Below are 13,840 nucleotides of genomic sequence, written 5' to 3'. Positions count from 1 at the left end.
CTGATCATTTGTTGACTGCTTTTTTCAAAGTAGTGTACAAACAGACACTTATTACCACTACTGTTGGGTTTATTTGAAATGCCACACTTGGTGAATATATGTAACATGGAGCACAGAATGACTTTAAACTCTTCCTTCAACTAGCTGCAAGTTTATTAAATGATTGGAGAGAGTATCAAACTGCTCATCAGCATGTGTACAATCAACATGTAGTTCTACAGTGTCAACAACATACATCCAGGAGTACTTTACAAACGAAAAATTCAGAAAATAGATTAAGCCATTGGAGAAATGATTAACATCAGTGTCAAAGTTATCAAGGCACTTAGTAGAAAGACAGAAGAATTAAGGAATTTCACTGGTAGCGAAAGGGAAAGAGTAAGACATAGATCCAAATCTTGTAACTGATATTTCATGAAAAGCATTGTGTACAAAGGTAATCATAAGTTTGCAGGAGTCTGATCTAAAAATGTGAAGGCAGTAGAACTACTGGTTTGACAGGTTGCGATCAAAGTACAAGGAACTAAGCATTTCAAAAAAGCATGCACACATAAATTTGAGTCTACAGCTGCAGAGATGATGTAACTGATGGAAGGCTACGATAGAAGTTGTTTCAGGACCTAGGGAAAAAAAAAATTAAAAATATTGAAAAAAACTGTTACGAGCTTAACTAAATGCTAAACAAAGGAAATGATCTTATTAAAAAGCAACTTCTTCCCCTTCTAATAATTACTGCATCAAGCTATTCAGATAAAATTGCTGCTCTATTCATGGGGAAAATGTCATTGTTTTACTTCTCACTGATATTAGGCTAACAGGTCTGCAATTATCTATTCCAACTCACCGGAAGTGCAGCATTCAACCCCTTGGGCCTATTCTGGCATCCAATAAAATTGCAGCTGATACATATCCCAACTTCACCTTTGCTCACCTTGGTTTCAGACCTCTTAGTACGCTTACCACACAAATCTTTCATCCTCAGTTTTAAAGTTTTCAATCAACTTACTCTCAGTATTTTTTTTGGGTAGGAATAAGCAGAGTTCCAATTTCTAGGACCTATTTCATAAGTGACTTCTGATATCACCCCTGACAATCTAACTGCAATTTTAAGGTTTATGAACTCTTGTTCAGGACTGACTCATCAGAGAAAATGTATCTTTTATTATCCTATCAAATCCTTTAATCATTTTGCATCTCAATTAGGCCATGCCTTTGTTTTCTGTAGTCAATAAAATATAAACTTACTTTAAAAGTAGCCAGTTCTCAATTTAGCTCTTTTAGTCCCACTACAATTATGGAGCACACTTCTCTTTCACATTTGTAGTTTTTTTAAAGAAAGAAGACAATGTTCAAGAAAGTGTTCTGTAATTTCGAACTTTTTGAAGGCCAAAATCTGTCTCTCTCTTCAGAGGAGAAATAAAAGTCTACTGTGAAATCAGTGAATTATCCACTGATCTTTGACAATTCAATCAAATCAAAACTGGAAAAAAAATGGATCAGATACCAAAATTGCCCAGGCTTCTCCTGCTGATGAGATCAAGACTAGCACTTCTAGGTCACTTCCACTTAAGCCAATGATATAGCCAGTAACAGTGGTAACTTAACAAGCTGCAAAAACAAAAACAAAAAAATTCTCAACAGCTGAAGATACAGCATTTAAAAAGGAACGCTATAAAAAAATTCTGAGAGGAAAACAGTCTCTTAATTTTTCTTGCATAGAAAGTTATGGTGTTGAAGAAGAACTTCATAGTCAGAAAAGCTTCCACCTATTTTGTCCAGTATCAACTTAGGTTTGCACATGACAGTCGGCCTAAGGATTGCTATAATTAATTGAGCACTGGGAACTATGCCTCTGCTCATTCCAGTAAAGTGGGTTTTACAGAAACTAACCAGCCAGTGCAGATTAATGAACAATATTAGAAGAGGTTTTGCGATTTATGGATAACCTTAACATCTTTCCAGCCAAGATAATAAAATGAGAGGCTGGATGAACACAGCAGGCCAAGCAGCATCTCAGGAGCACAAAAGCTGGAAGGGTCTAGGCCCGAAACGTCAGCTTTTGTGCTCCTGAGATGCTGCTTGGCCTGCTGTGTTCATCCAGCCTCACATTTTATTATCTTGGAATCTCCAGCATCTGCAGTTCCCATTATCTTTCCAGCCAAGTGAGCTGGTAATGGATTTTTTTATTTGACTATGCTTAATTTCTGTTTCCCATGATTCCAGGAGGTATCCCTGGGGACAGAAAACAGAAATATAAGTCTCTCCTCAGCTAGAGAAATCTTTGCAGCCCAAGTATTCCGATTAGAAAGTCAAAGTCAACTTGATGAAAGACACGCAAATGTTTAGTGTGTCATTCATAGCAAAAATAGTTATGGTATATTGGAAAAATATTTGGTTTCCAGAGCTGATGTCAAAACTGAACATGAAACTAACAAGGGATAACTAGTGAACCACATCCAACACAGCAAACCCACTCTTCTCTTGAAAACACCAATTTATTTCCTGTCACCACTTCCTTCAATGTTTGAGATTTGCACCAAAATAACCAACATACTATTCCAGTGATAGCTTATATTTTAAATATTTTCTGTGAGATCATGACTGACAAAAATAGCTTGTTTCTGGACATCACGTTCTTTAGAAGCTCATTGTTATTTAGAAGTTCATCTCCTAAAATGCGTGTTTAACTCAAATTAATTCAAATCATATATAGCCTGAACACTTTCTGACAGAATCAAGATGTACCAAATATGTAATTGTCCAGCACAGACATCAGCTGGCTTACAGAATTCCTGCTTCCAAGAGCTATTGTGAATTTGCCCTCCATTAAAATCTGTTCTCAATTTTAAAACAAAAGAGAGCTACAATATTAATTCACAAACAGCTAGATTACAATGAAAACACAAAATATTTGCTTGCCATGTTATTTGATGCAACACATCACACGTAAAGCATAAAATAGTAAGTGGTCTTTTGTGAGTAATATGTAATGGAAAAGCAACCACATGCAAGCTGAAACTGCCTCTTCAAACAATTAAGCCTTAGGCATGCAAAATAAAAGGGAAGGTTAATTTTCAAAGGAAGGCCCCAGTAATAAGGGATTGGAATGACAGTTGATCAGCTCGAATTATCATCTCCCAAGCTCTTTATTCACTAAAAATCAATCAATTTAGAGATGTTATGACATAACTCTGGAGCGGTCTGGACCCTCTGGAATGGGCAGGATTTGAACCCAGTCATCCTGGCTCAGAGGGAGAACACTACCATTGCACTCCAAAAGCTTGAACCTCCCAAGATTTTTAATACTTTCTAATCAACCTATTCAGACATATCATTACACAGCTCTGGATCAGGTGGGACAACAATCCAGGTCTCCTGGCTCAGCAGTAGGGACACTACCATTATAGCACAAGAACCTTCCTCCCAACAACCTTTTTCTTAAATATCCAGATGTGCTTACATGCATGACTGAATGGTTGTCCTGTCCAAAATCACCAATGCTTTTAATTATTGTTTATTTACATGTAACATCTATCAGGGCTGTGCATTGTCACCAAATCGTCTCAACATTCTTCTTTTGCTCTCTCAACATTCTTTGTCTTATCTAATCAACCTTTTCAACAATGTTTATTACACACCTCTGGAGTAAGTGGGACTTGAACCCAGGTCTCCTGGCTCAGGAGGTACACCAATTGTTTTTTTTCCCCCCAAAACAAAAAGGACAGTCAACCCCATTGCTATGGATCTAGTCATATGGAGGCAGACCCGGTTAGGGTGGCAGATTTTCTTCTCTAAATTTCCTTCCATTAGTGAACCAGTTGGGCTGTAACAATAATGACAACTGTAACATGGTCACCATTAGCTGGCTTCTTTTAAAATTCCAGATCCTTGAACCCAGGTCCACAGATCATTAGCCTGGGATTCTAGATTACCAAACCAGTGAATTTACCACAAAACAACCAGCTGCTGCTATATTTTTAAAAAAATATTTTCTATATCTACCCATTCAGAGATCTTAATACACTCCTCTGGAGTGGGTGGAACATGAACCCAGATCTTCTGGCTCAGAGGCAGAGATATTACCCTGTGCCACAAGCACCTTCCTCCCAACATTTTTGAACATTAAATTGTCCAGGGATGCTATGACACACCTCTGGTCCAAGTGGGATTTGAACCTGGGCCTTCTGGTTCAGAGGTAGAGATAATACCACACTGCCAAATGACCCTTTGCAGACATTTTCTAATTAACCCATTCAGAGATGTTATAAAACACACCCCTGAAGCAGGTGGGACTTGACTTAGGTATCCTGGCCCAGAGGTAAGTCACTACCACTACACAATAAGTAGCTTTCTCCTAACATTTGGATTAGTTTACATAAGTGTTCTTATAACTTTAGTCAATTTCTTCTTCCCCATCGTTAAATTACTCATGGTACTTCTTTCAGCTATTAATGATCACCAATAAAATTTTTTTTATCAAAATCCCTTTCTCCTGTGAGGCAAGGTTTGAATTAGTAGATCAAATCAGATAAGGATCTAGTTGGGCACAACACCAGGAAGAAAAAAAGATACTGAACTTCAAATTTTTACTAAAATTTATTTGCATAACGATAAAGAATTCCCCAATAGAAAAACAGCACAATCGACTACTTCTTTTCCTCTCATTAGAAGAGAGTAAATGAATCAACAGTGGCAGCACCATTGGGTTTAAAATTGGCTTATAACACTTTTTCAAAAGGTAATCTGCTCTAGCAGTCATAGTTTGCACAGTAAGGTGCAAAACTCTCGCATAATTCAAAAGAAATTTTCCACGAATGGAATGAATATTTATCAGAAGCTCCCTTTACTAAACCATTAAACATTCTGTAATTGGAAATAAAGAAACATTCATTGGGACAGAGGGGCAAAAAAGTGACTCAACCTTTCAAATTCTGAGAAAGGATCCAGCACAAAACATTTAACCCGTTCTCACCAAGAATGTTCAGATTTCTAGCATCTGCAAGATATTACTTTTTGATTTAGTCCATCCATGACAAACCACATGCAATGCTACCACAGATTAAAAAAAACATAATATAAAGTATAGATCTATCAGTATCTGTGAACAGAGTAAAACAGACCAATGTGACATGTGAAACATGACAGTCAGCTCATTCAATTGAGTAAAGAAGGTTTCGTTACATTTTACTCCTCCCTCCAACTAAAAAAGACTAAATGCCACAAATGCAGACTACATCCATGAACAAAGAGAACTTTAATACATTACACAGAAAATTTGACAAAGAAAACAGATCATTAACCCTGATTGATGTTGATGAATATCCAATATCATGCACCCATTCTGCTCCCATAGTCATAATGTACCATTTATGTACCCCAATTTGATTTTTAAATAAAACTAGGCAAAGTACATAACTGTGTAAAGGTTCTTCCTGCTGTTTGATTTGATTTGATTTACTTCTGTGTACCAGGTAGCATCTTAAAGAACTTGTCCTGTGCCATCGTTAATTCTTCAAAGATCCTTCTGCAGTCTGGGACCCAAAGGTCTCAACTCTGGTCTTTTTGTGTTTCAGGGACACACCACAACACAATCAAGTAATTCATGAATTTTCCTTATGGCACTATCTATCTAAAGCTGCTTGTAATATTTTGTGAATCTCAACACTCAAAATTTGCCACCATTCTTCTGGTGTTACCCTCTCCACTGGAGGTGAGAAAGAGAAAACAACAGAAACATGCACAATCTATCTGGACAGCACACTTAACCAAGATTTAATCACGAATATCCAAAATTGAACATTTTTCGGTTCTGATTCATGAAGAGGGAACGAAAAAAAGTTTACCAATTCCACAGCAATATTCTAAACTGTGATGTCAAATGAATTTCACAATAAGCGTACATTTAACTCAAGTGCAATAAAACCATAACACTGATTTTAGTGCACTCAGCCAAGGATGGAAAGCAGACAGCAAAGTTACGTCATGACATCTTATTGTAGGATTATATCTAAAGAATCAAGCTGCACTCAAATGCCACAAACATTTATTCAGATTATGATGCTGTAAATCAAAAAGTTACAGGTTATTCTACATAATCTGATTTCTTTCATGAGAATAGTTGTAGCTAACACTAATTATAGAGTAAAAGGTAAGAGCACAGGATCTCAATGTAAACTTCAGTTTGAACTTGAAGAGCAACGCCAATGTTTTACTAAATACAGAGTATTTAATTGTCATCAAAGTTCAAACTAATAACTTACTGCAAAAAGATCCCACTGTACCACATGAGATGCCAGCACTGGCAGAGATGAAAATGAAATATCACAGCACGATTAGCAATTCATAACACATCACTGATGTGGCAGCAAGTAAGCAAAATTAAGACCACAATTACTGTCAACAACTCGACAGAAGACATGATATCTCTTTAGTTTGCTTTTAGATCTAATGGAGCTGTCCTACAAAGTTATTCCTGTTTTAACAAAGCCTTGAAGTCTCGAAGTAGAGAGACAGAAGTGGCCCAACAATATTACAGCCTATTGCCAACACTGTCCCAAAGGAAGCACCATTTGAAATAACCTTGAAAGGCATATATGTAACCAGAAACATTGACTATTAGGCGTAAGTACTCAATTCGTACCAGACATCATGAATGATACACTGCAGGTAAATAAACAAGCTTAATGTCCCTTTAACATTAATTTTTGGAAGGTCAAGAGGCATTTGCTTAACAAGGTAAAACAGGGTTTTACAAAGGGATAAAACAAGACGTTCACCAGGAATGACAAGACTGATAGGGAAAAATGACAGAAAATACATAAAGTGGGAAGGGATGTGGCTTTGGAGAATGGTTCCAGAGGAGTCCTTACGGATTGAATTATGATAGAAAAAGATTGCTACAACACAAACTTTATTAGATAGATTCACAAAAAAATGGGTAATAGTCTGTGGATTTATCAACTATTTCTAATGCCCATGCTCATATTCATTACCTTTAAAATTTAATTCCAATAATGGCAATTCCAAAGGCACCAATAATGTTGAAATCATGCAAAATAAATTGTAATTAAACTACTCATCATGATCACACAAGTGAAAGATTAAATGTTAACATATAAATCCATGTGAAATCACCAAATTACAATTCATATTCACTCTTTAGTTAAAGGAATTAATTTTATCTTAGCAATACAAAAATTTGCATGCAGTCTCAAGTTTAGTAGAAATCCATATCAATTTTTTATGTTGCACTGAATCCAATCCACTGGCTCTCACTTACCACACTCTCTGATCTTTTTCTTTGTTCATTTACCTGAGCCTGTTAAACTAGTAGTTTACCCTCACCATCTGGAGGGAATAGTTTGACATTAATGCTATACTCTGTACTGTGTATAATGCAGCCTAGCGCATTTTAATATCATGATAAGCATTCAGTTCTGGTTCAGATTACCAGTGAACAGGGTCACTTCAGATGGGCTTGCGAATAAATCCTAAGACCAACAAAACTGTTGGCTTACGTTATGCATTCCAAAAGCTTAAGTATAATTGGGAAATGTTTTGAGGTGATTTTCAGAAGTGTAGAGGCTGTTCCCTGGTGATATCTGATCTTAAAATTCAGCGCTATGCAAAATTCACAGACAATTTTAACCTTGAAGCACTGACAACTGAACTGTTTATTCTCATCAGTCACATTTTCACTTGATTGAATGATTTAACTTCTCACGTTGAACTGCTGTCAGACTGCTTTGCACCATGTTCTTGTTTAAGAAAAAGTCATCCCTTTGTTTATGACTATCATGCAATACATGACTTTTGGCTTGCAACTCCATTAACTTGATGGAATAAAAAGTTTTCAATGTGAAAACATCGAGAATCACGAAGTGTCATTTTTCCAATTCAGACAGGTAACTGCTTTACAAAAGGTTGTGGTAGTCTTTCTTTGACATGTCTAAGTCTCATTTGCAGGGACTTCGGGTTATGGGAGTTCTATGAGTACCAAATTCACAGCATTGAAAAAATTCAGTAGAAGCATCATCAAGTTCTGGGTATGGGGACACACAAGTCATTGCTCAATGCAAACTCCATAGTCTGGTGATATCCACAACTTTTCTTTTTGCCAAGGAGAGTTCTGCTGACATTTGAAGCAGCAGCAGCAGGAATCACTAAACCTTTTGTTTTTATAAGAAACCCTACTAGTTCCTGCCTTGAGGGGTTTCTAGACCCATATAATAAGCAGAATAATTTGATTTGAATTTAGGGAGACCATTGTGGCTTTGGTGGCCTAAATGCAGTAACTCAGAAGAGCTGGAAACTTAATTGTGTTGAGGAAGCGTGGAGTGTGGTCATCTGGCTACAAACCTGAACACAGTTAACATACTACACTGAGTGGAAACTGGCATGTACGAGATGCAGAATTGAGCAATCCTCACTTGATCCTATGTTTTAACTTTCTGGGGTTGCTGACGGAGATCATATTCCAAGATTTTAGGAATATTCTACTCCCTGCTGCTAAACAGGTCAAAAGTGGTGATGACTATTTTTGAGGGGTGGAGGTGAGATGGTGGGGGTGGCGTGGTTGGGGGTCTTTCGGCACTTGTGGCCATTTCTAACAACAACGACTGCTGCTGAAGTTAAAAAAAAATACACAGTACTGGATTTAAGAACAGCAATCAAAAAAGTGGGATATAGCTCCTGTTGGGAAGGCATTATTTGATCCACACCGAACAGCTTCCCTAGTAAGAAGGACTTACGAGGAAAGGCTGAGGGACTTGAGGCTGTTTTCATTAGAGAGAAGAAGGTGGAGAGGTGACTTAATTGAAACATATAAAATAATCAGAGGGTTAGATAGGGTGGATAGGGAGAGCCTTTTTCCTAGGATGGTGACGGCGAGCTCGAGGGGGCATAGCTTTAAATTGAGGGGTGAAAGATATAGGACAGATGTCAGAGGTAGTTTCTTTACTCAGAGAGTAGTAAGGGAATGGAATGCTTTGCCTGCAACGGTTGTAGATTCGCCAAATTTAGGTACATTTAAGTCGCCACTGGATGAGCATATGGGCGTACATGGAATAGTGTAGGTTAGATGGGCTTCAGATTGGCATGACAGGTCGGCACAACATCGAGGGCGGAGGGCCTGTACTGCGCTGTAATGTTCTATGTTCTAATATCACACATGTCTTCTGCATGCTATGCTTAGCAGAACATGCACAAAGAGGGTCTGAAAAGCACAACAGCAAGATCGATGATGTACCTTGCAAAACTCCAACTCTGAAGGTTGCTAAGACCAATAATGTAACTCAGCAATTTGGGAGTTCTAGTTGTTTTGTCTTCCCTGGAGGTTTTAGGTTTTCTTTGAGAATAGATTCCCTACAGTGTGGAAACAGGCCCTTCAGCCCAACAAGTCCACACCACCCCTTGACGCATCCTACCCAGACCTGTCCCTCTATAACCCACACACTCCCGAACGTTACGGGCAATTTAGCATGGCCAATCCACCTAGCCTGCACATCTTTGGACTGTGGGAGGAAACCGGAGCACCCGGAGGAAACCCACGTAGACATGGGGAGAATGTGCAAACTCGACACAGACAGTTGCCAGAGGTTGGATTCGAACCCAGGTCCCTGGTGCTGTGAGGCTGCAGTGCTAACCACTGAGCCACCGTGCCGCCCTAAGGTTCCAAAAGAAAACAGTTTATCAATGCTCAGACACATAGCACATTTCCATTCCCAGTCATTGGCTGTAGCAAAAATTTCATTTCAAGCTTTTCAATTCAAATTTCCAAACTTCTGCAAATTAAAATTATATCTATTAGGTGTCTCCACTTCATTATAAGTTCATTTGTTCAAAATAACTGCCACTGTTGAGAATTTTATTGCCCCACAATTGGATTTTCCACAAAATAATCTGCATTGTCTTTAATCCAATCACTATTGGCAGTTATCTCGAATTGTACAGTTTTGCAATATTCTGTAAGTTGTGAGAAGCATTCCATATTGTTGGCCAAGATTGAACAATACCAAAATTCTTAAAAAAATACTTCAACTTCACCTTCACCAGCACTCCTCATATTAATTTGAGAATGCTTAAATATGTCAACCGGCAGTCCTAGAAATTATTCACTAGTCCATCTGAAGTGAGCCGGTTCACTAGTAATCCATAACACAACCGAAATGATCAAAAACAAACACAGAATGTTGGAGAAACTCCAGTCTAGCAGCATCTGTGAAGACAGAAAAACAGTTAACTTTGAGATCGGTGTGATTCTTATTCAGAACTCAGGCTACATCTCAGCTCATATACAGTCAGAGTCATACAGCAGAGAAACGGACCAACTTCAGTCAACAGACTTCGGTCCAACGTGCCCATGCCAAACTAAACCGGCACCATTGCCTGCACATAGCTCATGTTCCTTCAAACCTTTCCTACTCATTTGCCCCTCATATCTTTAAATCTTTCTCTTCTCACCTTAAAAATGTACCCCTTAGTTTTGAAATCCCTCAGCATAGGGAAAAGACCTGCCATTCACCTTATCTATACCTGTAATGATTTTATAAACCTCTGTAAGGTTATCTCTCAGCCTCCTACCCACCAATGAAACATGTCCTGGCCTATTCAACCTCTGCTTTGTAACTCAAACCCTCCACTCTGGGCAAAATCCTGGTAAATCTCTTCTGAACTCTGTCCAGCTTAATAAAATCCTTCCTGTAACAGGGAGATCAGAACTGCACAAAGTATTCCAGAAGAGGCCCACCAACATCTCAACTCCTACACTCAAAAGGTCTGAGCAATAAAAGCCTTCTTAATCACCCTTTCTCTGACGCAAACTTCAAAGAATTACGTACCAGAACTCCTAGATGTCTGTTCTACAACATTATCCGAGGCCCTACTTTTGATTGCACAAGTCCTGCCCACTTGTTTTACCGAAATGAAATACCTTGCATTTCTCCAAACTAAACTCTATTTGACACTCTTCAGTCCATTGACCCAATTGATCAAAATCTCTTTGTACACGTAGATAACCTTCTTCACTGACCAACATATCTCCAATCTTGGTGTCATCCACAAACTTATTAACCATCCCTTCTATACTCTCATCTAAGTCATTTATGTAAATGACAAATAAAAGTGCACTCAGTGCTGGGACATTCCTGGTGACAGGCCTCCAGTCTAAAAAGCAACCCTCTGCCATCACTGTTCCTATTTAACCAACTTTGTATCCAACTGGCAAGCTCACCCTGAATCCCATGTGATTTAAACTTTACTAATTAATCTATCCAGTGGAACCTATCAAGGATTTTCCTAAAGTCCATATGAACAATGTTTGCTGCTCTGCCCTCAAGCTTCTTGGTGATTTCCTCAAAAAAAGTTCAATCACGTTTGTGAGACACCATGTTCCTCAAACAAAATCACACTAAATTTCCATAATCATTTCTTGCCTCTCCAAATGCATATAAATCCTATCTTTCAGAATCACTTCCCACAATTAATCAATTTGCAAAGTTAGCCTCACAGGTTTATACTTAGTTTGTACGCATCAATGATTTTAGGCTCTTATATACTTCAGAACAGACTGAAATGAGAAAGAACAGTGAATAGTTAAGAGATTGGTATGACTCCCCAGTTCTGATGGGGAACACTGGACTCAAAATGTTAACTGTTTTCTCCTTTCTCTTCACAAGATGCTGCCAGACCCAAGTTTTTCCAACATTGTGGTTGTTTCAAGTTTCCAGTATTTGCAGTATTCTGCCTTTATTGAAAATGATCTCAACGATATGTGCTGGACAGCAGTAATTACAGCATGAAAGATAACAGTAAATCATCTCTTCTCCATCACCCACGTAACCTCACCCAGTAGAAGTGTGGGTACAGAAGTTGTTAAGTAGCCTCAGGAAAAAAAAAATCAAAGAAAAAGATCAGGGAAAGAGTACTAAGGGAGAGTGAGTGGAATGGGTGTCAGAAAAACAATAAATAAGAGCCCTGGGCAAGGAAAGGCTAGAGCAAAACTGTACAAAAGCAAGGAGAAAGGTTTGATGTTGTACTTTGTCAGCTCTAGTGACACGAGTTTATTTTCCACTGGGATCTACACATTTGTATCAAAAATCTTAATTTTTGCAGCACTTCACCTGCCTGGTTACCCACACCTGCTGATCAAAGATTCAGAAGTATTTCAAGTCGTTTCATTGATGTCTCAGTGTTAACCTTTGTTTAGTGATCCCCCACAAAGCATGTAGGAATTTGTTTATAACATAGAAAAGTGCACAACATCAATAAGCATGTTGTGCTAAGTTAAGTAACCACTAATTTTAAGTCATGGGATAGCATGGATATAGAAATAAAAATCAGCTTCCATTCCTATCATTTGCTCAGGATATCTTGAAGGAGCTTCATATCTTTTGGCTAAGCACATTTGTCACCTTGTTCACCTATTACTTGAGAATAGATGGAAATTAGAAAGAACAGAGACACTGAAAAGCAGTTGTTTCTTTATTGACTGCAATTTAGGGTAGGTAATTTTCTTCCCCAAATGCATCAGTGCCAAAATAAGATGCTTCTTTGTTAGAATTGGAAACAAAACAAAATTCTATTCACATAGTTGTACATGCCTGAATTGCAAAAATAACAGAGGATAAATGCTCATTTTATAAATATGCTAGTTATAAATACATCAAATGTTGTGGTTATGCACAAGTTGAGAAACTATGACGCAATGTAAACCCAAAACACAATAACAAGAAAAAAAAGTTTACCAGGGAGGAATTCTGCCAGCAGAGAGCTTCCCCTTCTGTGCTTCACTTAACAGTTTATTTGCAACTAAGATTGGATTCTTGATCCCTATAAATAAAATTAGATACCATTTAATATACTTCACCTTACTAAATGCTGAACAGAGTCTTTAATAAATTCTAGTCCAATTTTCCCCTCCCCCTCTTGATGCACTTCATTACATGGCAAATGTAGTCCACTGGGTTCCATGTGCTTTGTGACATCCTGAGTTTGTAAAAGCTGCTATATAAGTGCAAGTCTGCCTCCCCTTTGGCTTCCTTGGCCCGTCCCATCCCAACTTCATGAACCTCCTTTAAGATACAAACCAACCAATCCAGCATTAACGATAATAGCAATTCCTTTATTCGTACTGCATGCAACTAGACATTCGTAAATCTTTTAGGATTAATTCTCATTTAATTGCTGCTTTTGTTCTTGCACATATTCAAAAAGCCTCAGAATAATGGATGTTTTCTTTCTCACTACAGGTATTTACAGAAGGACATACCAAGATTATGCAGAAGGTAACACACAAAACATGCCACAAGTTTTCAGACAAGAACAGAAAAATGTACTACTATGGACAAAATACAGCAGAGCTCTAGGGCCCTCAAAACTATTTGGTTTAAAAGTAAGTCTTAGTTACATTTTTCAGGAGATGACAAACCGAAGGAATGAAATCATTTGTCCACAATTCCAAACCGAAAAGACCTGAACTGAACTCCTTTCTGCAACACTTGCTCAAGAAGCAGCAATAGCCTATAGATAGGATCTGCTGCCTTGACCATGAGATTTACAATTATCCTCTACACCGTCATAAAATGGTAAATATTCTTTACAGTAAAAATGTAAGAAGTACAATTCTATATTGTAATCTCATTGAAGGGTCAAGATGTCAATGTTCAAAGGAGTGAAGATCAGATGCCTTTTAACAGTGAACTTAATCTCAAACTATGACTGCCTCAATGTGATGTTTATTGATTCTGCCAACCTACCCTGCTGACCTTGCACAAATTTATTCAATACAGCACATGCTCTATGGCCGCATCTTACATCAATTTTTGAGTTATTCAAAAAATTT

At 37.9% G+C, this 13,840-nt stretch overlaps 1 protein-coding gene across 4 annotated transcripts in view; it reads right to left on the bottom strand.

Moving 5' to 3' along the window:
- Positions 1-13,840, bottom strand: part of tasp1 (taspase, threonine aspartase, 1) — a 101,385-nt gene that overhangs the window by 64,852 nt on the left and 22,693 nt on the right. For all 4 annotated transcript variants that reach the window (XR_007248151.2, XM_048536686.2, XM_048536689.2 and 1 more), the window contains one exon: positions 12,744-12,828. Coding sequence is in view for 3 of the 4 variants with exons in the window: in XM_048536686.2 (XP_048392643.1) it covers positions 12,744-12,828 (85 nt within the window). In the remaining variant the exon portion in view is untranslated. The remainder of the gene's footprint in view (positions 1-12,743; positions 12,829-13,840) is intronic.

This window comes from Stegostoma tigrinum, chromosome 9 (assembly GCF_030684315.1).
Source record: "Stegostoma tigrinum isolate sSteTig4 chromosome 9, sSteTig4.hap1, whole genome shotgun sequence".
Classification (NCBI taxonomy): domain Eukaryota; kingdom Metazoa; phylum Chordata; class Chondrichthyes; order Orectolobiformes; family Stegostomatidae; genus Stegostoma; species Stegostoma tigrinum.
The sequence above is the reverse complement of the archived record's forward strand: the minus strand, read 5'-3'. Positions and strand labels throughout refer to the sequence as shown.